Source organism: Danio rerio, chromosome 25, assembly GCF_049306965.1.
Source record: "Danio rerio strain Tuebingen ecotype United States chromosome 25, GRCz12tu, whole genome shotgun sequence".
Taxonomy (NCBI): Eukaryota; Metazoa; Chordata; class Actinopteri; order Cypriniformes; family Danionidae; genus Danio; species Danio rerio.
This window is the reverse complement of record NC_133200.1, coordinates 13834549-13848928: the sequence shown is the minus strand read 5'-3', so window position 1 is coordinate 13848928 and position 14380 is coordinate 13834549. Positions and strand designations below refer to the sequence as shown.

General features: G+C 43.5%; 3 protein-coding genes and 6 non-coding genes across 10 annotated transcripts in view; 2 read left to right on the top strand and 7 right to left on the bottom strand.

The window, feature by feature from the left end:
- The window catches only part of ccl39.6 (chemokine (C-C motif) ligand 39, duplicate 6), a 41941-nt gene that overhangs the window by 15874 nt on the left and 11687 nt on the right, over nt 1-14380 (top strand). The window contains exon 1 of one of the 2 annotated variants that reach the window (XM_073942942.1): nt 9637-9961. The exons of the other annotated variant lie outside the window; for it this stretch is intronic. The gene's annotated coding sequence lies outside the window, so the exon portion shown is untranslated. Of the gene's footprint in view, nt 1-9636; nt 9962-14380 lie in introns of those variants that run through there. 2 annotated transcript variants of the gene reach the window in all.
- LOC141381042 (uncharacterized) lies at nt 1509-2669 on the bottom strand. Its single transcript, XM_073943487.1, has 2 exons — nt 1676-2669; nt 1509-1594 (listed from the first exon to the last, which is right to left on the bottom strand). Exon 1 carries the CDS (start codon nt 2665-2667, stop codon nt 1849-1851), a length of 819 nt encoding a protein of 272 aa, XP_073799588.1. The 5' UTR covers nt 2668-2669; the 3' UTR covers nt 1509-1594; nt 1676-1848.
- trnaf-gaa (transfer RNA phenylalanine (anticodon GAA)) lies at nt 4390-4462 on the bottom strand. Its single transcript has one exon. It is a non-coding gene; the product is annotated as a tRNA-Phe (tRNA).
- trnaa-agc (transfer RNA alanine (anticodon AGC)) lies at nt 4882-4954 on the top strand. Its single transcript has one exon. It is a non-coding gene; the product is annotated as a tRNA-Ala (tRNA).
- Nucleotides 5346-5418, bottom strand: trnaf-gaa (transfer RNA phenylalanine (anticodon GAA)). Its single transcript has one exon. It is a non-coding gene; the product is annotated as a tRNA-Phe (tRNA).
- Nucleotides 5507-5580, bottom strand: trnai-aau (transfer RNA isoleucine (anticodon AAU)). Its single transcript has one exon. It is a non-coding gene; the product is annotated as a tRNA-Ile (tRNA).
- trnaf-gaa (transfer RNA phenylalanine (anticodon GAA)) lies at nt 6300-6372 on the bottom strand. The gene has a single exon. It is a non-coding gene; the product is annotated as a tRNA-Phe (tRNA).
- trnai-aau (transfer RNA isoleucine (anticodon AAU)) lies at nt 6461-6534 on the bottom strand. Its single transcript has one exon. It is a non-coding gene; the product is annotated as a tRNA-Ile (tRNA).
- On the bottom strand, nt 7914-14182 carry LOC141380996 (uncharacterized). The gene is made up of 11 exons (XM_073943212.1): nt 13386-14182; nt 13205-13288; nt 13020-13123; nt 12250-12386; nt 11858-12058; nt 11449-11776; nt 10569-11370; nt 10123-10329; nt 9632-9984; nt 9049-9554; nt 7914-8964 (listed from the first exon to the last, which is right to left on the bottom strand). The coding sequence occupies exons 1-11, from the start codon at nt 14164-14166 to the stop codon at nt 7914-7916; spliced, it is 4554 nt and encodes a 1517-aa protein (XP_073799313.1). The 5' UTR covers nt 14167-14182.

Sequence of the window (14380 nt, the reverse complement as noted above, 5' to 3'; positions counted from 1 at the left end):
GAGGTGATTTTGTCCTTGACCTCGTGCAGTCGCCCCAGAACATCCCTGGCATAGACGGCTAACAGCCACTTAGGTTTGGGTATGGCAGGTAAGAGGGGAGGCTCAGCAAACACAGGAGGTTGCACAAGGGAGGACCTTGTGAATGGTTCACAGGCAGTCAGGTACTGCAAGACTCGCTGTGTCCATGCCTCGCTGTGTTGCTCTGTTGCCCAGTGTCCTCTCCCTCATCATCCTAACTACCCGGTTGTCACATGAGTATCTAAGGAACCAACATTATAATCAGGGAAATGCTTTGTTTGCTAAAACTTAACACAATTAAAATATTGGCATCATGAATTACCTGTATGTCAGCAAAGCTGGAAACTGACTATGGTGGACAATATCCTAAGATGTCCTCGGACCAGGCAGGATACTTCTTTTTGCACCGCTTGCACTCCAGATACTCAGTGGCAAGGTCATACCAGCCGTCGATGTCGAGGACCTTGCGCACCGTGCGTTAAATTCCTGCAGCTGTTAGTCTGTGCTTACCACAGCTTAGGCGAACACAGACAAGTGGAAACAACCACATCTTCAGCGGCATCCACAGAAAAAGTGGTCGGCAGAAGAAGAGGTCAGGAGAGGCAGGTGGCTGCGTGTTAATTAGAGGGGGCTGGGGAGGATACCACCAAAGCTTCAGCTGGGACACTAGCTCTGGCTTGCCGGTTTTTAAGTTTGTTTTAAATACCGTGTTCCGGATCCACTCATGCTGGAAAGGGGGAAGCTGATCTTTCCAGTGAACTGGAAGCTCAACTGGTGGCAGATGATGTTGAAGATCTGGTGTTTTTGCTGTTTCCGCTGATGGAGACGGATTGGCACAGGCCTCTGAGTGAATAGTAAAAAACAATTTATGGTTAACAATATTAAGATGACTGTTGCTTTTGATAGTAAGGTGCCACAAATTATGCCCATGAACAGCCAGTGAAGCAATAGTTTTGGATAAGTATTATTATTAATATGGGTATACTTAGAAATACAAGTTAAGAGAATGGTACTGTTAGAAAGCAAAGAAATTAGTGTGCACTTTATTGATGAAAGGGATATGGAATTAACACAATTCTCTGCGAATGAGAATCATATGAAATGGAGTAAGTAAAATGAGGCATGATTAGTATAAATTATTGAAGCACAAAGACATGAAGCACACAGATACAGTAAGGAAAAACTGCTCAGCTGATAATGACAGCAATGAATCACCACCATCTAAGAGAGTGAGTGAGAAGAGCAAGCGACGTGGAAAAGTTATCTGATGAATGTTCAATAATGATTAGTTCGGAAACGCAAATAAATACACTGAAACCTTTGAATATCCTTAAGGTTTTGAAGAAGTGCACTCAAAGAATGCATCCCGCTTGAGGCATGATGTGACAACTCTGTACTGTAGATAAAAATTTGATTCATTATTTTTTGTAAAAAAAAATACTTAGTGTGTTTTCACAAAATATTGTTATAACATTTTCATTTGTGTCGTGTGCCACACCTGCAAAGAGCTGTGCTTCACATTGTGATGCAGCAAACACCAGTTCTTCATCATCTTCAGCTGTGGATCTGGAAGTGCCTGGAGCATAAATCTTATATTTACAATATTACTGTGAAAAATACACACAGCCAAATGTACAATACGATGGTGCTTACTTACCAGTAGTAAAAAGCTGCCTTTGGGCCATACGTTTGGCTGGGGGTTCTGCTGTAGGAGGAGATACAGTGGACTGCAGTTTTGGATCTGGAAACAGAAAGTTTGACATAACAATAAATAAACACATATATAACTGCTGTTGGGATAATTCTGTATCATGCTCAGTATTCACTCTCCTACTTACAGGGTTTGACAGGTGACATCAGTTTTTTTGCCAGCTGTGAAGGAGACAAGTGCTTGCCCCTTGCCAACAGCGATTTCACAGTGGCAGTCTGCTGTACACCTGTTTGGATGGCTGCAGGTGGAGGAGCAGGGACACTGGATGCTGCAGGTGGAGGTGCAGAGACACTGGATGCTGCAGGTGGAGGTGCAGAGGCAGCAGCAGAAGCCAGTCTTTTCAGGACATACGTCTTGAAAAGTGCCATGTTGGTTTTTGGCCTGGCATCTGCCTTAACCAGGTACCTGATGAGGGCTTGGGCCTCCTTGCTCTGGTCCTCAAACACATCTTTCATGGACCGGCCCTTAAAGTCACCAAACTCCACCATCAAGCACCCTGTATCTCCTTTTGCCCTGGCTTCTGCTTGCATTTCCTGTTTCCTCTGGTACTTCTCTACTTCTTCTGCAATCTCCCTGATGGAGGAAGTGTACTGAAGAAACAGGTGTTTGTTTTCTGACAAGGGTGTTGTCTGCAGCTTCTCATCAGAAATGCTAAGCACCAGGTACACCGCATACCCCAGAGCATGCTCTAGGAGCCATCTAAATCTTTGGCCCTGGTACTTGCCAAACTGAATCTTGCAGTGAGCCAGAACTAAAAACTGGTCACTGGAGTCTCCACCATTGCTGCTGACGAAAGCAGTGGCCTCTGCCAGCACCTCTTCCTTGGGTTTGGCCCTTCCAGACTCCCTGCTTACAAGGCGCTCTGCCTCTGCAGATGGCCTCAAGAGGAGTCTGCTTGATGTCGCTGATTGGCGGCGGAAAATCGGGTATGCGTACATTTTTCTGAAAAAAAAAAAAAAAACATTAGAGAGAACATTACCTAGAGCAATCAGAAAGATACATTTACATTAAGTGTGAAACAATAATTTAACAAGGTAGATATAATCCATATTATTGCAGTAGTAAATATGACCATGACCATAAAATGGACTTCTGGTGAATTTTCTACACATATGCCTAATATATGCATGGTAGTACAACTTAAAATCCATATAAATAAATGAGAAACAACAGAAATTAAAACATTAAGTTATAATATACACATTAAACTCTTAAGTCTTTACATTATGACTTTTATAAATAAAATGTTTGTACTTCAGCTATTTAATATAACTATTCTGTTGTGTAATATATCTGAAAACACAAGTAATAAAATAAACAAAATACAATATATGCTTATAATATTTTTACAATAGATTTATAAAATACAATACAATCTAATTACTAAATATATATCATATATTGTCATAAACAAGTGTTAAACTCAAATGTTTTTAAAGTTTGTGCAGTCGTCTTTATAAATATAACTTTGTTTTACCTAAAATAGAATTATTTTAAAATTATAGAATTATTTGCTAAATTAAATGTTTAAGAAAAAACTGTTTAACTCTGTATTTCATGCAATTACATTATAAGTAACTGTAACTGTACATTTAAGTACAGTAACGTTAACTTTTTAGAGTGTACACCGCGATTATAGGGCCCAATATTGCTAGGTCGAAGGGGGGCATTATTATTCTAAACAAATATCAGAACATTTTGTTTAATCATTTAACCAAATGGCGATGATTCCACCTTTTCTGATCACTAGCGACATGTTGCTCTGTATTTATCATGGGAAACATTACCGTTTTACAAGTTATAAAGAAAACATCTGTTATAACGTTAACTTGCTGTCGATTGTAACTTATTATTTAACAGAAATACACACAGTATAATAAACTAATAATAAACTAATAATAAAGTAGTGTTACATCTGGCTTACCTGATTCAAAGATGACGATTATAATAAAAGCGTCGTGTGATTGGTCAAAAGTAAGCCATCGAGGAGAAACGCGATTGGTCAAACATACATCACAGCAAAAAGAAATGCGATTGGTCAAGAGTAAGCCACTGAAGTGAAACGCGATTGGTCGAAATGACGTCAGCGCAAAGACAAACGTGATTGGTCAAAGTAAGCCACAGGGGTTAAACTCTATTGGTCAAAAGTAAGCCACCGAGGTGAGACGTGATTGGCTCATGTGGGCTTACTTTGGGCTTACTTTGGCTCTGTAGACGGGATGCTGCAGGCGCAAGCGAGAGGTAGCGGGATCGATGCCCGCATTCTCCACATGAATCTCCGCATCTGTTTTCATGCCTTTCACACTGGCTTTCATTGCATAGCTGGTTGCACCTTAAGACTTTATAGTGAAACTTCTTATGTCAGCTTTGCCGGTTCCTGTCTAGGGCTTATCATTGCAACCCTTCAGAAGCCCTATCAAGTCACAGTTTTCTTTTAGTCAATGGCGTGTCCGCAGTGGGACATCAAAGCGCTAAACATATTGAAGATCGCTGTCGATTAGGCCATTGGAATCATCACCAGAAGCGACGTGACCGTCTGGGAGGAAGATGGCGTTTTGGTCAAGTGGAAGCAGGTGGACTTAAGTGTGAAGCAGCTAGGCTTTTTGAGTGACTTTCGGTTCCCTGACCCTCATGCCAAAAACTGAACAACAACACTGCTTTGCCGAAACCCGGCATTGAACCAGGGACCTTTAGATCTTCAGTCTAACGCTCTCCCAACTGAGCTATTTCGGCTGTCTTGTCTCAGCTGCTCTGCAGCATGGATGCCGGTGAGACCGAGCAGAGCTCTTGAATGCGTCTGAGGCGTAGGAGGGTAAAAGATTGGCCAGTACGGGTATCGAACTTGCAACCTTGGCGTTATTAGCACCACGTTCTAACCAGCTGACCTAACCGGCCATTTTCTGCACGCTAACATAGAAATCCAGGGCAGTGCCAATGTGGAGTGATTTAGGGATAACTCGTCATTCGGCATGCAGGACTCCTCACAGGTTCCCTGGAGCAGGACCGGGTAGGACCTTTTAAAAAAAAGCATGCTATTCCAAGCAATTTGACGAATAAATATCAAGCAGGGCAAAGGGGCCACCGCAGAGCAGATGTGATCTTTTTTTTATTTTTTGATTACGTCGAAAATAGCCAAATTTTTTTCCCAGCAAGGGGAATTAGCTCAAATGGTAGAGCGCTCGCTTAGCATGCGAGAGGTAGCGGGATCGATGCCCGCATTCTCCACATGAATCTCCGCATCTGTTTTCATGCCTTTCACACTGGCTTTCATTGCATAGCTGGTTGCACCTTAAGACTTTATAGTGAAACTTCTTATGTCAGCTTTGCTGGTTCCTGTCTAGTGCTTATCATTGCAACCCTTCAGAAGCCCTATCAAGTCACAGTTTTCTTTTAGTCAATGGCGTGTCCGCAGTGGGACATCAAAGCGCTAAACATATTGAAGATCGCTGTCGATTAGGCCATTGGAATCATCACCAGAAGCGACGTGACCGTCTGGGAGGAAGATGGCGTTTTGGTCAAGTGGAAGCAGGTGGACTTAAGTGTGAAGCAGCTAGGCTTTTAGAGTGACTTTCGGTTCCCTGACCCTCATGCCAAAAATTGAACAACAATGCTGCTTTGCCTAAACCCGGGATTGAACCAGGGACCTTTAGATCTTCAGTCTAACGCTCTCCCAACTGATCTATTTCGGCTGTCTTGTCTCAGCTGCTCTGCAGCATGGATGCCGGTGAGACCGAGCAGAGCTCTTGAATGCGTCTGAGGCGTAGGAGGGTAAAAGATTGGCCAGTACGGGTCTCGAACCCGCGACCTTGGCGTTATTAGCACCACGCTCTAACCAGCTGAGCTAACCGGCCACTTTCTGCATGCTAACAAAGAAATCCAGGGCAGTGCCAATGTGGAGTGATTTAGGGATAACTCGTCATTCGGCATGCAGGACTCCTCACACGTTCCCTGGAGCAGGACCGGGTAGGACCTTTTAAAAAAAGCATGCTATTCCAAGCAATTTGACGAATAAATATCAAGCAGGGCAAAGGGGCCACCGCAGAGCAGATGTGATCTTTTTTTTATTTTTTGATTACGTCGAAAATAGCAAATTTTTTTTCCAGCAAGGGGAATTAGCTCAAATCGTAGAGCGCTCGCTTAGCATGCGAGAGGTAGCGGGATCGATGCCCGCATTCTCCACATGAATCTCCGCATCTGTTTTCATGCCTTTCACACTGGCTTTCATTGCATAGCTGGTTGCACCTTAAGACTTTATAGTGAAACTTCTTATGTCAGCTTTGCCGGTTCCTGTCTAGTGCTTATCATTGCAACCCTTCAGAAGCCCTATCAAATCACAGTTTTCTTTTAGTCAATGGCGTGTCCGCAGTGGGACATCAAAGCGCTAAACATATTGAAGATCGCTGTCGATTAGGCCATTGGAATCATCACCAGAAGCGACGTGACCGTCTGGGAGGAAGATGGCGTTTTGGTCAAGTGGAAGCAGGTGGACTTAAGTGTGAAGCAGCTAGGCTTTTTGAGTGACTTTCGGTTCCCTGACCCTCATGCCAAAAACTGAACAACAACGCTGCTTTGCCGAAACCCGGGATTGAACCAGGGACCTTTAGATCTTCAGTCTAACGCTCTCCCAACTGAGCTATTTCGGCTGTCTTGTCTCAGCTGCTCTGCAGCATGGATGCCGGTGAGACCGAGCAGAGCTCTTGAATGCGTCTGAGGCGTAGGAGGGTAAAAGATTGGCCAGTACGGGTCTCGAACCCGCGACCTTGGCGTTATTAGCACCACGCTCTAACCAGCTGAGCTAACCGGCCACTTTCTGCATGCTAACAAAGAAATCCAGGGCAGTGCCAATGTGGAGTGATTTAGGGATAACTCGTCATTCGGCATGCAGGACTCCTCACACGTTCCCTGGAGCAGGACCGGGTAGGACCTTTTAAAAAAAGCATGCTATTCCAAGCAATTTGACGAATAAATATCAAGCAGGGCAAAGGGGCCACCGCAGAGCAGATGTGATCTTTTTTTTATTTTTTGATTACGTCGAAAATAGCAAAAACTTTTTCCAGCAAGGGGAATTAGCTCAAATGGTAGAGCGCTCGCTGCGCAAAGGAAGGGGCCCAATCTTCTCGCTCACTCGCAAGCGAACAAGTCGCAAAAAACGGAAAAATGCGACAAATTTCGCTTGCAGTAGTGTTCGCGGCTTTGTGACTGTGCATAATGTGGTATTTTGGTTGCATATTGCATGTCATTCTAAATGTCATTTTTTGCGTGCTGGATTCGAACACACGATCTGTGTAACACAATATCCAATCATTGTCGGTTTCAGCGGAGCCAATCAGCTGCGCTCTTGTTGAAATTTTACTGACGTAACACAGGCAATTATATTGATATTACTATTATGTGGATATTGTTCTTAAAAAGCTTATTACGTTAATTAAAAACGAATGAAAATGTTTCAATTAAACATATTTATGCATGCTTATGTATATATAAGTATTATATATATATATATATATATATATATATATATATATATATATATATATATATATATATATTTTTTTTTTTTTTTTTTTAATATTTCTTTATGTAATAATAACTTTAAATGAATGCACACAAAAACAAGTAATATGCAAAATGGTTTATTAAAATGAATACAAATATATATAAATTGTAAAACAATGTAAAAAAACTAAATAAAAACATATCTTAATATATAAACTATATAATATACAATAAATAAAAACAATACAATATATATTTATTTATTATGCACATATAATATATTAAAACAATACTATATATAAATATATTTATTTATTATACACAATATATAAAAACAATACTCTCTATATATATTTATTTTTATACACACAATATATTAAACAATAATATGAATAAATAATAAAATGCAAGAGTGGGGGCACGTAATATATAAAATATAGTTTTTAAGCAATGTATAAAATGTTATTTTTTTAAGAAATATAAATATATTTTTACATAAAATGCACACAAATTTTAAATAAGTACACACAAGACAAAATAAGAGTGGGCCTATGTTATATAAAAGTCTATAAAGTCTATAAAGTGCTACTTTAAAAGGCTACATATTAACACACAAAAATTAAATAAAATGAGGGAAAGAGAGAGTACCCATGTAACATTTACAAATATATATACAGCAATTTGTACTTTATTCTGGAGCTGGAGTTTGTCCTTTATTTTGCTGGCGCTGTTCTGCCAACCAGTCCTCTAAGGATTTGCCATTTGAAGTTTGCAGACAAAATGTGGCATTACCAAATCGGCTATGGCCAAACTCCTTAGTCTTGGGTTGCCCACATTTGCTGCAAACATTAAAAGTAACCGCACGCACATACTTCCTTTTGTGGACTCCACTTTCCTTCTCCTGTTCCCGTCTGCGCCTGTTCCTCTGGGTGTAACGGGACACAGGAACAGCAGGCGCAGGTGGAGCAGGTGCAGGTGGAGGAACAGCAGGTGCAGGTGGAGCAGGTGCAGGTGGAGGAACAGCAGGTGCAGGTGGAGCAACAGCAGGTGCAGGTGAAGCTGGGACTGCACTGGATGTTGGTGCAGCAAATGATGGAATCACCATTGACACACTCATGTCTGGGTTAAAAACAAGTGTGCCAAACAATGATCCAGGTCCTGAAATGGGCTTCACAACACCTGGTGCTGTGGGGGGTGGTGCAATGGGGCACACCGTGCTGGGGGCCGGTGGAAAGGAGCACACCGTGGTGGGGGCAGACACAATGGTGCGCACTGTGGTGGGGGCCGGCGCAATAGGGCGCACTGTGGTGGAGGCTGGTATGATGGGGCACACTGTGGTGGAGGCTGGCGAGAAGGGGCGCACTGTGGTGAAGGTCGGTGTGACGGGGCACACCATGGTAGGGGCCGGTGCAATGTGGCAGACTGTGGTGGGGGTTGGCGCGATGGGGCATACCGTCGTGGGGGCCGGTGGGAAGGAGCACACCGTGGTGGCATCTGGCAGGAAAGAGCAAACTGTGGTGGTTGCTGAAGCAGACTTTCGTCCAGGTCGAAGAAGAGGTGCCTGTCCTTCTTTATTTGGAGGAAAAACAAACTGGTGTTTGGGGCCTGATGTTGACGGTGCCTCGTCCAATTTTTCCCTCGGCAAAGGAAGCTGCGTATCTGCCACAGCAATTGGATTAAGTGGAGTCAGTCCCTGAGTGAGTACACTCATTTCCTGATCCTTTTGCCTCCGTTGAAACCTGATAATAAATGATATGTATTATTCATATATATTAATTTAGAAATATTCAGGTAATTTAAAGAAAATAATGTGCTTTGCTTACCACTGAATGAGCGTCTTCTGGTTTAGCTCAAAAAGCTGGATCACTGTTTCATCCATTAGCCTGCGACTGCCAAGCACCAGATCCCGGATGTGGTGGTAATCGGTCAGTATTTTAGACCACCTGGGGGTGCGAACACCAGCCTTCTTGGAAGTGGACTTGTGTACGGCACACAGCTTTGTACAAATGGCCTCAACCAAGCGGCTGGTGCTAGGCCACTGTGCTGGACCCCCAGGATGTCCAATCAGACAACGTTTGACGCTCTCCACACCTGGAGTGACTCCGGAGCGCTTTGGTGCCTTAAAGCGCCCATGCGTCAGCTGAGGCTGATGTCGAGGCTGGTAGTTGATGCGCTGTTTATCAACATCCAGGAGAGCTGTCCACAGCTGGATGGCCTCTGTCACCTGCAGGTCAGTGAGGTAAGGAGCCTCACGAAGACCTACCAAATAAGCAGCCAGATCCTGGACCTTGTCCCACCCAGCAATGCCATCAGGTCCAATGACTACTCCCTGGTAAATACAGAATAAATTTAGTATATGTGGAATAAAAAAAGACTAAATCAAATTAAGTTCTTAATGTATCTTACCTGAGCCTCAACAGAGAGACTGTCTCCAGAGTCGGATGGCTGTGACGGCACTGAGGGGGCTCGGCTAGGAAGCTGTCCTTCTCCACCAGCTGATGTGGACGGCTCAGCCAGTGATGCTGGGGACTGAGGCAGAGGCGAAGATGAGGGGCTGTTTCTGAGATCACGGCAGGGGTCATCCTCATACAGCACTGGAACTGTGATGTCCTCCATGATCTCCTCCTCAAACCCCTCATCTTGTAGATCCTCGTCATCTACTTCCTCCACCAGCCTGTCTTCCTCCTCTGGGTTCTGGAGCACCGGAGTCAGGGTTTTGCCGGTCTGGCTGTAAAGGTACTCTATTCCCAGCAATTCACCTTAAAGAATAAAACAATTAAAAAAAAACATATATTAAATAAAACTAATAATAAAGTAAATATTTAGATAAACATTTTGTGAAGTACATTAAAGCTTAATAAATCACTTATATAACAACTAGTTAATGAATTTCTTGCCTGTATATGCTCCAGGAGGGTGATAACGGTTATCCCAGGGCTTCCCTAAGACTGCTCGGCTAAGCCTGTCCACAGCCTCTCTCATGGCACTGCCATATGACCGTATGGAGGATGCTCCTTTTATGGTGCTTTCCATCCGGTCATCATTCCAGCGCATCAAGCCCTCAAGGAGATAGGCCTGAAAATGCGCATCACTGGCACTGGTCCCTGGAAATTAAAATAGTTAAAAATATGTGAAGAATTAATTAACATGTTATTAGGTTATGTACTAACATTAAAATTATTGTCATTATAAACAGAGTTACTTGTCAGGCAAGACAGCTTTGTCAATGCTGATAACATCACAAATGTTATTTAAATGTTTAATAATGTTACATTAAAGCAATGGAAGTTATCACAGTGCTTATATGTTTTACAAAATAAAACAATCCAAATGTATGTAATACCTGGAATAAAACGGTTTAGGTGGAGGTGGAAGGACTCCAAAGATGTAGAGCCACGGGCACACCTGTAACAACACAGCTCCACACTGCCTTTCTTCAGTGTCCCTGTCTTCATGTACAGTGGAAAGTTCTCTGGGTCTTGAATGCACTGTATATGCTTCTGCTGTTCCTTCCATATCTGCTGGATCCGTTCGTGGTCCAGCAGAGGAACACCCAGAGTGTCCTTCCCATGCTCGCTGTCAAAATGGTCCAACAGCTTTCCAATCAGACAGGTGGTCTCCTCCACACCTCTGGTCCTCCTACGGCAGTGCAGTGCTAGCTCCCTCCGGTTTATGCGAGCACTGAGAGCCGTTTGTGAAATGTGGCCAGTCTTTTTTGCCGCCAGCTCACCTTCCTTTGCCTGGCGAAGAGCGGCCACATCTTCTGGATCCCACTGAAAGATGCACGTGGACAGACGTGCCATGAAGATGCCGTAGAGCGGATGAGCTTCTGTCGTGACACCTGCAGCAAACCGGCGCATAAAATGCCAGATGTCAAGGCGCACTTCAAGCTCATCCCACTCCCGAAACATGATCTTCACCGGAGACTGGCCGTGCTGACTGCAGCAATCTCTGTCCACGTACATTACTTTCGGGGCTGCCTCTCCTGCCTCCCGGTAACGATTCATCAGCCCGGCCGCCATTGGTTCCAGTCCATGACCCTCGGCAGCTGACAGCACAGAGACAAGGACTTGACCGTGTTCGTTCCCCACATTAGTGCACCAGGCAGCTGTTCCCGCAGCAGCACCTGCAAGTTTCTTTGTGATCTATTAGGAAAAATAAAACTGTGTTAAATATGTACGCACACATATCCATATCTGGCAAATGTCTGGATATAAACATACCTTTTTTGTGGAGTCCATCTTTAGAACACAGCCAAAGACGGAGGTGATTTTGGCCTTGACCTCGTGCAGTCGCCCCAGAACATCCCTGGCATAGACGGCTAACAGCCACTTAGGTTTGGGTATGGCAGGTAAGAGGGGAGGCTCAGCAAACACAGGAGGTTGCACAAGGGAGGACCTTGTGAATGGTTCACAGGCAGTCAGGTACTGCAAGACTCGCTGTGTCCATGCCTCACTGTGTTGCTCCATCAGCTTTTTGAAAAGCTGAGTCACACTGTTGCCCAGTGTCCTCTCCCTCATCATCCTAACTACCCGGTTGTCACATGAGTATCTAAGGAAACAACATTATAATCAGGGAAATGCTTTGTTTGCTAAAAATTAACACAATTAAAATATTGGCATTATGAATTACCTGTATGTCAGCAAAGCTGGGAACTGACTACGGTGGCCAATATCCAGCTGTCCTAAGATGTCCTCGGACCAGGCAGGATACTTCTTTTTGCACCGCTTGCACTCCAGATACTCAGTGGCAAGGTCGTACCAGCCGTCGATGTCGAGGACCTTGCGCACCGTGCGGTAAATTCCAGCAGCTGTTAGTCTGTGCTTACCGCAGCTTAGGCGAACACAGACAAGTGGAAACAACCACATCTTCAGCGGCATCCACAGAAAAAGTGGTCGGCAGAAGAAGAGGTCAGGAGAGGCAGGTGGCTGCGTGTTAATTAGAGGGGGCTGGGGAGGATACCACCAAAGCTTCAGCTGGGACACTAGCTCTGGCTTGCCGGTTTTTAAGTTTGTTTTAAATACCGTGTTCCGGATCCACTCATGCTGGAAAGGGGGAAGCTGATCTTTCCAGTGAACAGGAAGCTCAACTGGTGGCTGATGATGTTGAAGATCTGGTGTTTTTGCTGTTTCCGCTGATGGAGACGGATTGGCACAGGCCTCTGAGTGAATAGTAACAAACAATTTATGGTTAACAATATTATGATGACTGTTGCTTTTGATAGTAAGGTGCCACAAATTATGCCCATGAACAGCCAGTGAAGCAATAGTTTTGGATAAGTATTATTATTAATATGGGTATACTTAGAAATACAAGTTAAGAGAATGGTACTGTTAGAAAGCAAAGAAATTAGTGTGCACTTTATTGATGAAAGGGATATGGAATTAACACAATTCTCTGCGAGTGAGAATCATATGAAATGGAGTAAGTAAAATGAGGCATGATTAGTATAAATTATTGAAGCACAAAGACATGAAGCATGCACACAGATACAGTAAGGAAAAACTGCTCAGCTGATAATGACAGCAATGAATCACCACCATCTAAGAGAGTGAGTGAGAAGAGCAAGCGACGTGGAAAAGTTATCTGATGAATGTTCAATAATGATTAGTTCGGAAACGCAAATAAATACACTGAAACCTTTGAATATCCTTAAGGTTTTGAAGAAGTGCACTCAAAGAATGCATCCCGCTTGAGGCATGATGTGACAACTCTGTACTGTAGATAAAAATTTGATTCATTATTTTTTGTAAAAAAAAATACTTAGTGTGTTTTCACAAAATATTGTTATAACATTTTCATTTTTGTCGTGTGCCACACCTGCAAAGAGCTGTGCTTCACATTGTGATGCAGCAAACACCAGTTCTTCATCATCTTCAGCTGTGGATCTGGAAGTGCCTGGAGCATAAATCTTATATTTACAATATTACTGTAAAAAATACACACAGCCAAATGTACAATACGATGGTGCTTACTTACCAGTAGTAAAAAGCTGCCTTTGGGCCATACGTTTGGCTGGGGGTTCTGCTGTAGGAGGAGATACAGTGGACTGCAGTTTTGGATCTGGAAACAGAAAGTTTGACATAACAATAAATAAACACATATATAACTGCTGTTGGGATAATTCTGTATCATGCTCAGTATTCACTCTCCTACTTACAGGGTTTAACAGGTGACATCAGTTTTTTTGCCAGCTGTGAAGGAGACAAGTGCTTGCCCCTTGCCAACAGCGATTTCACAGTGGCAGTCTGCTGTACACCTGTTTGGATGGCTGCAGGTGGAGGAGCAGGGACACTGGATGCTGCAGGTGGAGGTGCAGAGGCAGCAGCAGAAGCCAGTCTTTTCAGGACATACGTCTTGAAAAGTGCCATGTTGGTTTTTGGCCTGGCATCTGCCTTAACCAGGTACCTGATGAGGGCTTGGGCCTCCTTGCTCTGGTCCTCAAACACATCTTTCATGGACCGGCCCTTAAAGTCACCAAACTCCACCATCAAGCACCCTGTATCTCCTTTTGCCCTGGCTTCTGCTTGCATTTCCTGTTTCCTCTGGTACTTCTCTACTTCTTCTGCAATCTCCCTGATGGAGGAAGTGTACTGAAGAAACAGGTGTTTGTTTTCTGACAAGGGTGTTGTCTGCAGCTTCTCATCAGAAATGCTAAGCACCAGGTACACCGCATACCCCAGAGCATGCTCTAGGAGCCATCTAAATCTTTGGCCCTGGTACTTGCCAAACTGAATCTTGCAGTGAGCCAGAACTAAAAACTGGTCACTGGAGTCTCCACCATTGCTGCTGACGAAAGCAGTGGCCTCTGCCAGCACCTCTTCCTTGGGTTTGGCCCTTCCAGACTCCCTGCTTACAAGGCGCTCTGCCTCTGCAGATGGCCCCAAGAGGAGTCTGCTTGATGTCGCTGATTGGCGGCGGAAAATCGGGTATGCATACATTTTTCTGAAAAAAAAAAAAAAACATTAGAGAGAACATTACCTAGAGCAATCAGAAAGATACATTTACATTAAGTGTGAAACAATAATTTAACAAGGTAGATAATCCATATTATTGCAGTAGTAAATATGACCATGACCATAAAATGGACTTCTGGTGAATTTTCTACACATATGCCTAATATATGCATGGTAGTACAACTTAAAATCCATATAA

What these genes read in the sequence shown, in the direction of transcription:
- LOC141381042 (XM_073943487.1), bottom strand. Translation starts at nt 2,667, where the DNA reads ATGTACGCATACCCGATTTTCCGCCGCCAATCAGCGACATCAAGCAGA.
- LOC141380996 (XM_073943212.1), bottom strand. Translation starts at nt 14,166, where the DNA reads ATGTATGCATACCCGATTTTCCGCCGCCAATCAGCGACATCAAGCAGA. An exon ending in ATGAGTGGATCCGGAACACG is followed by an intron (nt 12,059 to 12,249) that starts GTATTTAAAACA and finishes TGTTCGCCTAAG; the next exon opens with CTGCGGTAAGCACAGACTAA. An exon ending in CCAGCTTTGCTGACATACAG is followed by an intron (nt 11,777 to 11,857) that starts GTAATTCATAAT and finishes TTGTTTCCTTAG; the next exon opens with ATACTCATGTGACAACCGGG.